The 15,290-nt window shown below is 32.5% G+C and overlaps 1 protein-coding gene across 1 annotated transcript; it reads left to right on the top strand.

Annotated features, from left to right (window-relative positions):
- The first annotated feature begins 2,418 nt into the window (after positions 1-2,418).
- LOC133192414 (uncharacterized) lies at positions 2,419-9,804 on the top strand. Its single transcript, XM_061328424.1, has 6 exons — positions 2,419-2,557; positions 2,769-2,876; positions 2,958-3,039; positions 3,475-3,652; positions 3,780-3,786; positions 9,567-9,804. The coding sequence occupies exons 1-6, from the start codon at positions 2,419-2,421 to the stop codon at positions 9,752-9,754; spliced, it is 702 nt and encodes a 233-aa protein (XP_061184408.1). The 3' UTR covers positions 9,755-9,804.
- The last annotated feature ends 5,486 nt before the right edge of the window (positions 9,805-15,290 follow it).

Here is a 15,290-nt window from a genome sequence, read left to right as displayed (position 1 = left end):
TATCAAAGCATTGCATAAAAAGATATAAAACTGACGGCTATATAAAATATATTGGACATTTCAGCATTGCACGCGCGAGCACGTGCATGCATATGCATGATGACCATATCAATTTGTCTACACTTTTAATATATTTCTATTTTTTGAGTTTCAAAGCATTTCATCAAAAGTTTCAAAGTTACGGCTATATCAAGTATATTGGTCATTTAACGCATTGCGCGCACGTGCATGCATGATCCTCCATTCAATTTTGATAGTTGCATAATGTAGGAATTCATTATACCTATTTATATTCTAAATTTCATCCTGTTTTGTTGAAAACCAAGAAAATTATAGCCATTTAAAATTTAAGCCAATCAGATTGCAGCACATGTGCATGCACGTGCTTTCATGATAATTCTAATATATTATATTGTAGAACCTCCTAATGTGTGACAATATCATAAATTTCAGAGTATTTTGTCAAAAAACAAGAAAGATATTTAGACTTTTGTTACAGCCAATCAGAGCAAAGCGCACGTGTATGCGCGTGAGATCATGCTAATTTGACCATGTTATCTTGTCTACACTACTAATATAACCTTATGTTATGAGTTTCAAAGCATTTCATCAAAAAATATAAAAGTTACGGCTATATGAAGTATATCAGTCATTTCACTCACTGCATGCGACCGCACGTGCATGCATGTGCGCGCAAAATGACCTTCGTTCCACACATCTACACAACATACCTATTAAACCTAATAAGGTTTAACTCAATTGGATGAGCAGTTTCCCAGAACACTCTCGGGCAAAAAAGTACCGGAGAAGAAATAAGAATAAAAAAGAAAAATAATAAGAAACAGAGTAAAAACAATATGTTCTTAAACTTCGTTTGGGGAACATAATTAAATTCTACTGATGTGTACACCACACTGCATGTGCAATGTAAAATTGATAATGATAAAACTAGTACTACATGTAGAAGAGTGACGCAAGCTCAATGTGATGTAGAAATTTTCAAAAAGGTGTTCACATACATGTACAGTACAAGAACAAATTTTAAATTATCACAACAAACGATGTTTTAACATAACTTTGCCATCTAGGCCTATTTCCAAAAACCGGCAATTTGTGTGTGCGTTTGTGTGTTGGGGGGAAGGGGGATTGATTGATTGGGTATGGTTTTTTAAGGAGGTTTTTGCCTAATCAAATACTAAAAAATAACGTTTGCACATTTTGATAAATTCATCAAAAACGCTTTGTGCTAAAATAATATTATTTCTTGTTGAGAAAATAAAATATTAATTTAAAAAGTTCCAATTATGGGCCAAAAATTTATATCCCCCCTTTTATCAAATCATAATTTACAGAATTAATTAAATTCTGTTATTTCAGACTGGTAATGAATTAAGTAAAGGAAATACCTATAAGAGGCTTATAGGTCACATGGTCACCTGAGCATTTTATGCTGGAATTGACGAATACATTTACTGAGTAAATTATGTATTTTTTGGACTTTTTCCTTGGTAAGCCCAATATGAAGGAGTGTTCATTTAGAGACAAACACCTTAGTGCGGGTATTACTGTCTCATGACAGCATCTAGTTTTCTCTGTTTAGGAATGTTAATTTTTATTCGTCTGGTGTGGGTAATAGAGGGAAGAGGCATTTCGACAGGGAAAACTGAAATAATGCAAATAAATATTGTAAGAGAAAATATGAAAAATAAATTTTAAGCCTAAAATTGTTCCATTTTTAAAACTAATTAAAAGGGTAATTACTTTCAAAGAAATTGAGCATAGCTTTGAATGGGGGGGGGGGGGTGAATGCTGTTGATTTCCAATGGATTCCCACCCTTTTGATAAATATAATTTTCCTGATCCTTTATATCTGCTAGAGGTAGTAGATATCATGCTGATAGGATTAAAGTATCAAAGGAAATGCCTAATTATTAATGCATCTTTAAGGTGGAAGAATTATAAAGAATGTAACATGTATGTTTTGCAGCTTATGGCACCTATATCAGTATATGTACTTAAAACCCGATAATATGTTTCCAGCAAAATATGATATCAACATAAATACATATTAAGCTTTCATCTACTATTTTATTAAAGTTGTTGTTTAGACATTAACGAAATTATATATTTGCTTAGATAATCAGTAAAACACATTTATAGCAAACACGTTTATAATGAATTGATGCTTACAGTGCAGTGATTTTAATTCCCCATGACTTTAAAATGTATTGTGTACTTAATGGATATAAAGAATTACGTTTATAAGGAAGCAAAAACTCACAGGAATTCTACAAAAACCAGAAATGCAGATACATGAACTGTTTTACCCTCAAAAGAAAAAAAAACAAATCTTTGTTTCGTTAATTTCGAAATATAAAAAAATTAAACAACACCAGATACTGAATATCAGAAGATAAAATGGACATGTCTTATCTCTATCTAAGAGGTTTGTGCTACATCAAAGATAGGCAGATCAACTTGGTGAACGACATTCTCTTGGTATTTGTACTTACACGAAGATCTGACAACATGAGTTTTCTCTTAACTGCATTGACAGGTTAGTATAATGATTCCAACATTTATAAAACATTAAGAGAAGCTTAGTAAAGCCTAAATATTCAGTGTTCTTGTTTCCAGTTGCATGCATATATGCATTCATTTTTTTTTTTCTGTTCACACTACTCTTCAATATGTATCAAATCTGCTTCTATTTATAAATGACGAATCTTACAGACTGGTAATTTATCAATGTACTATACACAATATAGAAATAGTTCGTTATATATTAACTCCACGTTTTATAGTTTTAGGTGGGTGCCTCATCAGTAGTGATGCTTTACTTTTCAGCGTTATTGGACTGAACCCACCCCATTTAGGTATAAAAGCTTGAATTTTTATAACCTTTAATAACGTTATATAAAATAAGAATTTACAATAGTTTTTTTTTAATTTTTCAGATCCATTTTTGGCAACAAGGTGTCTTCCTATTAGATCAGCAACAAATGCCAAAGTAAAGTGTACATACAAAATGTCCCAGCTGTAAGTATGCTCCAATTTAAGGTTTCAGACAAACAATTTCTGCAGAATGGACCTGTTTATCCAGTCTGATGAATATCATATAACAAACTGTGCCTAAAAAAATAAACTTAATATTATCTTAACTTCATTTGGAATATATTTTAAATATACATAAATGAAAATTATTTTTAATCCAGCATTTCTTCAACACACAGAATTTCGTTTGTTTGTTTGTTTGTTTTTTTGTTTGTTGTTGTTTTTTGGGTTTGTTTTTTGTTTTAATTTGTTATGTTTTGTTTTTCTTTGTTTTTTTGTTTTTGTTTGTTTGTTTGTTTTTTGTTTGGTTGGTTTTTTTTTGTTTTGTTTTTGGTCATACTGAGCTCATTTAAAAAAAAATTAAATGAAATAAAATTATTAGCGTGAAGTCTGAATATTAAACCTTATTTCCCTTCAAAGTGTTTGCACCCAAACATGTAACGATGGTTTTGCTCTCGACGACGGAACTCGCACGTCGTCTCTAACCTGTGACACTTACAACAGCTGGAAGATTGGCAAGGAGTTCCAAATGTGTCGCGTCTCCAGTGGAACAGGAACCGGATCCGGAAATACTACACCCGGAAGTGGAACTGGAACTATTGGTATGCATTAAAAGTTTTATGTAATAAGCCTTTGCCTGAAAAAGAGGTGTTGAAAGTAATGCTGAAAGTAACCAGGAGACGACCACGTTTTATTTCCACGCGCATTTAGGTAATAGAGAACACCAAACACGTAACGAACGAATCTATATTTTAGGAACGTTATTTACTTTGTGATTACATGTGTAACTGACGAAACGTACGGACGGATGATACATAGAGAATTTGTTTTGTATATCGCTCCGGTTTTTGTAATACAACAGCATGCATGAGTGTAATAAATAGAGAATAATACATGGCAAAATCTGTATCACACCCCATATCAACCCGAGACTCCAATATCAGCCCGAGGGCCGAAGGCCAGAGGGCTGATATTGGTCGAGGGTTGATATGGGGTGTGATACAGATTTTGCCATGTATTGTTGTTTTTATTATATATTTGAAAATTTCAAAATTTGCCCATAATTAAAATAGATATGCATTTCTTATCTGTTTTTGTTGTATATCTGTTTTTAAAATATTTCTAAGTTTAATGGCCAATAAAAATTAAAGTAATAATAACTACATAATGGTGAATGATACAACATATTTAATGAAGTAAAAATTAAATTAACAACATTAACAGTAAGACAGGACATTGCTTCAACTCTTCTCTGTGAAGTTTCTTTGTTTTCAGTTTACTCTTTACAGAAATTAATTGTTACATTTCCATTAATGGTGGAACTGGTGAATAAGCCTTTAAGCTGGGGAAATGGAACTGATGCATTTGCAGACATATTGTTAATAATATCATTATTGAATTCATAGTTCCCAATTTCTTGGAGAACATTTTCAAGCCCACCAAGATCATCGTTCATTTCCTCTGCTGCATCCGTTGTTTTTCCCTTGGAAAAGTTGCTCAGTAGATCTGACATACCTTTTTGTTGGTTGATAGATGCAGTGCTGTAGTTGTTTATTGAAGCAATATTTTTATGGCCAGAATGTTGCTGCACTAGAGTTGGTGGAATCCCTGCGTGTACAAGTGTTGTAATAGCGGTTTTCCTTACACTGTGATTTACCTTTCGGCCTTGTATACCAGCTTCCTCACAAATCAACTTTATTATGTTTCCTAGAGTGTTTTTACCCATGGGTTGTGACACATACCACGAATCCCCAGTCGGCTTCCTATTTATGCCAATGTAGAAAGATGAATCTTCAGCTAGCATTTTGTCGGGCCTTTTTCTCTTGTACAATAAATACATCTCCACTGGGCATCTTGGATTACCTTAAAAATTGATTTCAATGTTCAATTCTTACTACTAATTCATCATTTACGAGTATATAAAAAATCAGAATAAGACATGCAAAATAGAGGCCTACCTTTGTCTTCAAACATTTTTGGTGCAAATGCTCTTGTTTCTCCAGTCACTCCTGTGCGGGTTTTTGTTACTCTTTCAGAAAGCTCTAAGAACTTTTCACCTGTCGATGTTTCCTTTAATTCAATGTCTCCCCATCTAAGATTGACGTGTTCTGTTCTGGACCGCATTCCAAAGTACATTGAATTGTTAAGATACACCGTGTTGCTCAAGGCTTTCGGGTTCGCTATGAAACAAAATACATGAGTTATGTTTCTTGAAAGGGTTTTCCTATTCTAAAAATAGAAAAGACTAACAGAAAAAAAGTTACATACCTCCACCAAGAAAATTGTTGAAATACAGGATGTCTTTTTCATTCTGAGTTAGAGGATCTGCTCTTCTATCCTTGTTCCCTTTTCCTTGTTGTCGCAGTAGTTTTCTTTTCGATAGTAGAACATCCCGGGAATGTTTAAACTCTCTGTCTTCGATGATGTTTAGATTAGAACCCTTCTCAGCTAAAAAAACGATTGATGCTACACTGGATGGATTTTAAAGTATCAGGCTCATATTGTTCGCCATTCTGCTTGGTGGCTGTCATAAAAAATTGGGCCAAATAGGTATTTAACTCCGCCGCAGGAATATCGCAAATGTCTCGATTTTCATTTTTGCTTCGTAACCAGGTTAGGATCTTGTTTACGTCTGTGGATGTTTTCCGTACTGTATTTGGGTTCCGCATATTCATGACAAAGTTCTCTGTTGAATTTTCTGATTCTATCAGTTCATCTAGTTCCCCAATTCTCCTTGCTAACGATTCTAAAACTCTGTCCCCCATTTCAATTTCTCTTGGTGTTCGTTTGTCCATTGTTTACTTAACTATCGTCTGCTCCCAAGCGGAAAAGATCCGAAATACTCCGAATGAAAAATACAAAGATGTTCCGGAAGGGTGTATTACAGGGTGTGATAAAGGGTAAAATAAAGGGTGCTGATACAGGGTGTGTATTAAAGGCCGCGTGCCTGTGTTCATATCAGGGATGCAAAAATCCTGTATTATATAACAAATATATAATAAACAACAAAAACAGATAAGAAATGCATATCTATTTTAATTATGGGCAAATTTTGAAATTTTCAAATATATAATAAAAACAACAATACATGGCAAAATCTGTATCACACCCCATATCAACCCTCGACCAATATCAGCCCTCTGGCCTTAGCTTCGGCCCTAGGGCTGATATTGGAGTCTCGGGTTGATATGGGGTGTGATACAGATTTTGCCATGTATTATTCTCTATAAACAAATATGCATATGTTTAGGTTCTAACGTGTATTTATTAAAGTCATATATGACGTATTTTTTGGTAAGTTCAGATTAACTAAAATTAAAAAGATCTTTCTATTTGTTTTATTCCTTTATATAAAGATAGGTTTTTCCTGTAAATTACACAATTTAAATCAATCGCGTTTCATAGTCTGATAGATATTATAAATTTAAAACAATAACCCATTTATTTGCCGACTCCGCATTTAAATGTCAAACACATTTTAAAGTCAATTTAACTATAGAAACGTGGGGTTATTCAAGTTCGAAATCGGTGAAAATTTTAATTTGATCATAAACAACAAATATCATGTTCATCTACACTTAATCTAGTATTTTAATTTTTTTTAGCTCAGATACGCCATATATAGCTTTAATTCGCTTTTTGTTAAAACATATGAAAATCGAACCACACTATACATGTATTACAGGATGACCTTTGTATATAATAAGAAGATAAATTCTGTAGATGATATTAAAATAATTATCAATGCGATGAGCATTGTTTAACAATAAATGTGAGTTCCCATCTAGGCTGGCAATATAAGGACTGATCATCTTAACGTCTTCATATCTTAAATGATATGTTCCATGTAAACACATTTTGATCGATGACGTACATTAAAATGTCGTCGATATGACGTTTTTCATGCCGTGGTTGTTGAATGATAATGGCGGTCTTGTTCGGAGGTATAAGTGGTGCAATTAATATAAGGATATCCACAGTCTGCTGAAATCAAATGTTCATTTCTACACGAGGAAAAAGTTACTTTTAAATGTGTATGAATGTCATGAAATTTTCTGTCCACTTTAAAATTCCTGCCGAGACTCCCTTTGTGGGAGATGTAAATCTCATTGGATGTTCTCTGTGGTACCCATTCCGTTTTGCGTGTTGTCCCAGCGACTTGTCAATCACCATTCTGCTGCTGTTCTCCAGCGAATTTCTGAAGCTATATGACCCAGCATAAACCATGTTTCTTTCTTCCTTTTTTCAAAATGTACCCTACACAAGACGTACTTGCTCCAAAGCATAAAGAAAGCATTTGATATAGGTGGGGTAATGTCTAAGCCATATTAATATCACTAAAACTCTATTATCTAGACATCATTGACTGTCCATTTCTCGTGTTTCCATGCAACTGAACTAGAGGTATAAGAAAACTCGATTGATTAATTCTAGAAATGAATCAACTGTCTCACCACTCAGTATCCAGAACTTGTCTCGGTAATTATCCCTTGCTATGCTCCACATAGCAGGGTTTGCTGGTGCAGTCTTTAATATTATGAATTTTATCCAAAAAGTATTGCTGGGGGAGGGAGATGCCAGGAAGTCAAATATTGTCAACACAAATTTAAGACAAAGAGGAACCCAAAGGAGGAATCCTTTCTTCATTCTCTATGTAAGGAAACGGCAACGTCCACTGAATTTTGTATTGAAGAAACATGGGCTGAATAATCAGAAATAGCCTCTCTTGACTATTTTTGTAAAGCATGGGAATTAAAGTATTCCGTCTGTACTGAAGAAACATAAAAGCTATCAGCAGAAAAGCTGTCTCCTTTCGTTCATATTTACTGTTCGTGTTCTGGAGAAAGGGAAAGGTATATTATATGTACATGTATTATTTTTTATGTTTTGTACCAAAAGGAAAAATGGGGGTAATTTTTCTACTCTACTCTGAACATGTTATTTAGCAATATTTTCTAAAATAATATAATAGAAAACCTTCAAGTTTTTTAAGAGTATTACATGTATCAGTTTTCAGAAACCCCATAAATATATTTGATGTATCCTTTGTTTCCTTCTTCATTATTCAAAATATTCTTTTTTACCCTTTAAGTACAACTTTACAATTAATAAATCATCATTTCTTGAAAATTTATAAAACCCATGTGTGAATAATAAAGGAAACGGTACACACAAACAAACTTTTTTCCTTCATTGGCCCAAATTTGCTACGCTCATTTTGCTCCAGTGATTTTACTTTATTATAAATCGAACACCCTTAATTGCATCACAATAGCTATTTTCACAAAACTTTCAAAAAGATAAATAAGCGCAGCCGAGTAGAAGTTTCAATTGAGGAATTGCTTATGATATATCTTAATCATAAATGCAGATAATCTCTTATCCTTGTGTATATTGGAGGTAATATGAATTGTCTACCTGAAAATACAAGGAGTTTATACACGGAGGGAACATTCGAAGAACCGAAAAGGAATAACAGTTTCAGGGACAGCTGAAGAAGAACGGCAGCACTGCAATCTAATTAAAATTAGATGTTCCGAATCCGCTACCGCTTCTCACACGGTAGCGGATTCGGAACATCTAATTTTAATTAGATTGGCAGCATTGAAACTGACAATCCAGATTTAAAATTTCACCGTGGCCACGTTGAGGGCATCGAGAGAGCAGTTTAGTGCAAAACTGCCAACCTCTGACAGATATCAGAAAGTGACTGTTATTATTTCGTAAAGAATAAAATATTATGAAATTTAAAAGTTGAAATAGGTTATATCAACTAAAAATAAAATACATGGATATAATAATTTATTGAACAACTACTGAAGATTTAACAAGAGAGCAAGGCCTCCCTACATACCCCCCTGGTATCCAACTGACGTTTAATTCACAAAATTTGCATATTCATGGTATTCATTTACTAGTAATAAGGTAACAGTTACTGTTAATGTCATCGAGATACGTTCGTTCGTTGCATGTTCATTGTTCTCTAATAGGTGTTATTATAATAACAGTTTACACAATCTCTAGTGAAATACAGAAAACTATGTATATCTATTAGAAATATTAATAAAACCTGCTCACCGATCTCGTGAAATACGTGCATATTTAATTGTACTATTTTTCTGTCTCCATACTCACGTATGCTATTAAACCTGTTTTAATTTGTCCCCATTGTTTATGTATATCTCTGCATACAATTATAAAATTGTGTTGTTCAGTTCAATCTCAGTGTACCAAGGAAACATTTAGATTGTTATTTCGTGTAAATGAATTTACAGGGAAAACATTCTGAAAAATACACGTACATTGTTCATATAAAGACATTTGGAATTTTATTCAAAATGAACTGAAGTCTTTATATGTGCTAACACGCCCGTGTTATCTTAATGTTTATACTGAGAATTTTAACAAGAAATCCTTTTTGAGACATATATTAACGTCATATCATATACGTTATTTGTAAATCATGTTTGCAACCATTAAATACTAGTAACCTTTTCATATTTCAACAACAGGAAACTGTCACCAAATTAATTCTATCAAGGATTGTCCATCTGATGGTGATTTCGCGGACTGTCATCGATGTGATCACTTCATTTCCTGCGCTCCGGATGGCGTGTTTCTTCGTCGCTGTCCAGCCACTACTTACTGGGACGATATTGCTAAGCAATGTCTAACTCAGTCTAGCACATGTAAACCGTAAATTATACACATATGTAGATTTTTTTTTATCATATTTAGAAATAAACTTTAAACAGACTGCTGTTTTCAACAATTCTAATTCATATAAAGAAGTCATTAGCGCCAATCAGTGGCGGATCCAGGAATTCGGACAACCCTCTGTCCTCTTCTTTTGAGAAAGAGAGGAGGAAGGTGCTTGTCCCTAGTCCCTTATCCCAACCGAGATAGGTTTTTTTTTTTTTTTTTTTTTTTTTTTTTTTACATAATTTTATTCACATGAAGTGAATGGGATTAGGAAGCAGGCATAGCCTATTTTAGCCCTCTCCCTACAGCAAGTTCAAGGTAAATACACTGTATAACATTAATTAAACAACAAACATTTCAAAAAAAAAATGCAAGGAAAAAGAAGGGGAAAAAATACAATGAAGTACCGGTTTTGAAAAATTGACAAAAGGTTTTCCTTTTTACCTTCGTCGGGGATATCGTATCTTTGATATCAATACCTCCAACAGTAACCCACACGATTTGGGGGGGGGGGGGGGGGGCAGGTTTTTTTACCCTACCCTTTTACATACTCCCGTTTTCAAATATTTCGGTTTTGTTGTTGTTACATCTTTTTTTTATTATGTGTGTGTTTTGTTATCTCTTAACTAATTCCAGTATGTAGCCTGTATCATAGAAATCCATATACATGTAATACAAGAACCCACTTATGTAACACAGTCTAAATGAAATTCAAGTACAGAGTCACGTACTTATAATTCATGTGACATTATCACCGAGTCAATTAATTATCAAAAGCTTCTGCCAATAAGGAAGAAGAGCATTTATATTAATAATGTTAGTCACTCTGTTTTGATAATTATATTATACTTTTCACTTGTCACTTTCCTAAATTCAGAGAGGAATCGGAAATTATTTAAAACAAAATTATTTATGATGATTTCTTCCGTGTTTCTTATTTTATTGCAACAATTTCATAAACGATGATGTCGTTGTATTTCTATCTTCTAATTGTTGCGGTTACTAAAGGTAAGCCTTTTAAAGCCAAATAATATTTTTTTTCAATGCTATGCCATTTTTCATGCTACTTAAATTATAACTATACAGAGTTCGTCAACACTACAGAAGCCTAGGCAGAAAAATTAATTGTAGCTTCATGCTAATTTTTGAATTAAAAAAATACTTAATAGAATAGTCTTTTTTCTTTCTTTCCATTTTTTTTAAATCTGAAATTACAGTAACGTAAGCCGAACAATACAACTAAAATTGATTCAACTTCTAAAGCATTATGCGAGGATAAAATACCTAACAATTCCACAATTTTTACCTTTGCATATGTGTTTTATCTGAACATGAGCCTAAATAGAAATCACATGTTTTGATACATTGATGGAGTGTCTTTTTTGAAAAGTTGAATTGCTGCTTGCCTGAAAATGTGGGATGTTTTACATTCATTAATCATTCCCTCTGAAATGAAATGAAAATTCTACTGAGATTTATTGATGTAACACTAGTGTAAAACAATGATAAGAAAATATAATCGAGGTTAAGCTTTTTTTTCTTCTTTTTTTTTCTTTTTTTTTTTTTTACTTTTTTTTTTACTTTTTTTTTTTTTTTTTTTTTTTGTTAAAGATGTCAACATGAATTCGAGTTCTCGACTATCGTTCGGTCCGACCAGCTGTCGACTTAATATTTTTACTTGTATAAAACATGCTATTGAATAGTACTTCTAAATTCAAGTTGATAAATTGAGAGAATTTTTTTCTTCAGCTTGTCTAAAGTTGTGAAAGATAAGATCATCCTATGATGTAGATTAAATTATCTTTTATTATAAACAGGAACGATTACTTAAGTCAGCATTCATGAAATTGGGCATACATGTATGTGTGCGTACTTGGATAATTTTTTATGATATCTATCAAGATCTGATATAAATTAATTTTATTACTGGATTTGTTGTTTGCACAAAATTGTTTATTTATTATTTATGGCAAGTTATTTTTTAATACACTTTAACTGTTTACTATGGAATTCCATATACATTTACGACAGCCAACTGCGTACTGCCAACTGCCACTGCTTTTAGATGATATTGCCTATTTTGTTATCTTGAAATCTTTATTAATTTCATAAAACATAACTTTCTGGGGAAAACAAAGAGGGATAAGTCTTTAATTTGGTAAAAATTAAAACCCTTTCACTATAGGTATCAACGGAAAACGGAAAAATTATCTTCAAAACATCCCACCCCATTGAAACACTAATTAATTCGTTTTAACAGGTATTATGAAATGTTATTTCACAAATTCATACCAAAGGTTTTGTTGTTTAACCGGGGGGGGGGGGGGGGGGTAGGGGCACACAATGTATGTTTACAGACTGAAAACAGGAAAACATTTTATTACCAATTTCAAATGAGATAACAAATTAAAAAAATGTACTTTATCAAGCTGATATGTTGATTTTTATATAAGTTAAACATACGGAGAGATTTAAGAGTCATTTATGCATTTCCATGAGTATTTGAAAATCTGGTGATGTTTTAAAGCCTGATAAAATTTTCTATCCTCTTATGAAAGTAGTTGTGCATAAGAGCAATAAACTTTATAATACTTGTTTTAAAATTATTTTAAATTCATCACTAGTGAACTTTTCTTTGAATTCAAACAATTTTGATAACCAAATTGTCATTTAAACTGATAAAAATATGGTAGGAAAGATCAATAAAAGATCAACAAACAATTTTATGCAAAGAGTGTTTATGATAATATAACAACAACAACAATTTATTCCATCCACAATATTTATTTATATTCTACATCATAGCGATATACCCCTAAAAATGTAAGCCATTTTTTTTTTATAAATGTCATAGGATATATGGTAATAAATGAAATAGTGAGCACATATAAACAGCAAATATTCATATAGTCATATTCAATACACTTCACTTTAGTCGGATTCATTTGTTCAGAAAATTGACTTTTAGTCACAGTGACCTTGACCTAGACTAAAAACTGACTTACATTTTTGCAGCTTCCATGTGTATGAAGTTCTTATTAGTTCAGAAAGTTACTATACAATGTAGGCTAAAATATACAGGTACAGAAACACTTATCAAACGGTAGAAAAAAAAACTATTTTGTTCCTCACATGCATAGAATAAGAAAATACAAATAATTTTCGTCTTGACGACGCGTCATTTTTGTTTACGAAGGTAGATAATTTGTACAGTGTTTCGAAAACTGTCAATGTCGGAAACCTCGGCAAATGCCGTCATTTTACGGAAATGGCGTACTACACCCCTAATACCTAAGAAGAAATGACAAGCCATATCATTTGATGCATTAAAAAATAATTTTAATTTAGACACAGGTATTTCTACGAAGTTAATACTTATATTTGAAAATACATTGTATGTTATGGTAGATTTATCAAAATATTGAGTGTAGAATCAGTCTTAAAAAGGACAAAAAGTTAATTAAACTGACATAAATGAGTACTTGACTATCGTTCTACCCCGGTTATTCGACTAAGCTATCCGAGTGAACTTGAACTTACTAGTTTTTATTGATAAATAGAAAATATGTCAAAAAGACAGGACTCCGTTTTACAAAAGAACTTACGACTAAGACTAAAATGTTATTTTGCAAAAAACTCTCCTTTTTTCGGTAATATGACAATGGTTTAAATCTTTTGAAAATAATTTAGAAAGATATATTTATGCTGGCAATTTGTAATATATTCATTAATTGTGCAATATTTTACATTCATCCCAAGTTTTGGTCTTAGTCGCAAGTTCTTTTGTGAAACAGGTCCAAGTATGTTATTAAACGTCGTCCATTGAGAGTAAGGTCAGACGATACGTTTCTTAAATATCTGTTTTGTATATCTTCATATTTTATGGAAAATATTCAAAATTTTAAATACTTTCTGATTTCTAAATTTGTTTCTAATTGTCTTTTAAAAATTAAAACAATAAAAAATGTGACATCGGCAAATTAAGTTTTCCCCAGAAGGATTATATAGGAAACATCATCCTCTGGTATCTTGCACAAATGCCTGGTAAGACACCTCAATTTATTGTGAGTAAGCATGTTAAAAATAGCAATACTTCAATGACAAAATCTCAGAAAAAATTATATATTATTGAGGAACGTATTGTCTGTCCTTAAATAGTTTTAGATGCGAACTGCACTGAATTCTTTATATGTAAGTGGTGCGAAATTTTTCTGTAATGCAGCAGGGTGTGACCTTATGGACACCAAACTAAAAACAGATTGCAAGATTGTGTTCCATTACAAAAATTGGGGGGGGGGGGGGACGTTTCTTTACAACACACTACAGTATTCTACATGTAAATGTATTTAAAAAATAAGAGTTTACTCGTATCTATACAGCTTATAAAAAAAAATTCCCTTTTATAATTTTTTTGGGAAAAAAATCTTTAGGAATGCAATATAGGTTTATTTTAACAGATAATTTAGGTCCTTGAAACATTACCAGTGTCAGGGATATCACTAGCAGGTACTTCTATAGGGCTTTGCTACAGTATAAGTAAGAAGAAATATATGTAACATGAGACGCTTGCTGGAAACCATGTGATAGAAAGCCAAGACTCAATGAGAAACGGAAATTATAAATAAAGCCATTTTTTTAAAAACAAATTAATATACTTCCTTGTATTTTTAGCTTACTCGGCCCATGTGTGCTCTTCTGATTGAAGTTCGTCCGTCGTCCGTCTGTACACTCGTCTGTATGTCTGTCGTTAGCTGCAGAACTGTTACAGTAGCTCTCTGCTTTGTCATGTCCGAATTTTCTCAAGCAGAGAGCTACAGTTCTGCAGCTAGTCTGTCGCTCCATCTGTTGAGTTATTTAATTCTTCTACATAACAATTACGCCATTTTCAACCAAACATGGCAAAGGGTATCTTTGGGTGAAGAGAATAAAAATTATTTCAAACGAAGGACCATGCCCCCAAGAAATGACAAAAATATTATATGTCATTTCAAAATTGGCTCGAAAACCACTAAAGCAGAAAAGATATGGAACTTATGTGAAAGGTTCTTGTCAAAGTGATTCAACATTGTTCGATACATGACAACCGGGGTAAGGATGGGACCAAAACATGCAATCAAATTTTCAAACAGAAGTACATGTTTATTGTAAAATATCTTAAAATATCTTCCTCTAGCTCAAGAACAAAAGGCCCTGATTTGTCGTATGAAGTTGCAAGCATAGCCAAGCATTGGAGATTAAAAATTTTCAAAACATAAACCCGGGGTAGGATGAGTCTACAATAGGGAATAAAGTTTTACATTGGAACGTATAGAAATAAAAAAAAAAACATTTCGAAGGTACATGTACATGTATCAGGGTCATGCACACTTAATCATACTATGCACACATTCTAAAGTAAATGAATAGATAAATAATAGATAAATAAGAAAATAAATAAAATCTGTAAAAACTCACATTTTACTCTGCCAGATGTTACAACAAAAACCATTCAATTATAAAGGGAGTATTGATGTATTTAAGTTTTTGAAGCAATT

The sequence above is a fragment of the Saccostrea echinata genome, unplaced genomic scaffold (assembly GCF_033153115.1).
Source record: "Saccostrea echinata isolate AGI-Se365-2 ecotype Australia unplaced genomic scaffold, CSIRO_AGI_Sech_v1 ptg000025l, whole genome shotgun sequence".
Taxonomy (NCBI): Eukaryota; Metazoa; Mollusca; class Bivalvia; order Ostreida; family Ostreidae; genus Saccostrea; species Saccostrea echinata.
This window is presented reverse-complemented; position numbering and strand designations above follow the sequence as displayed.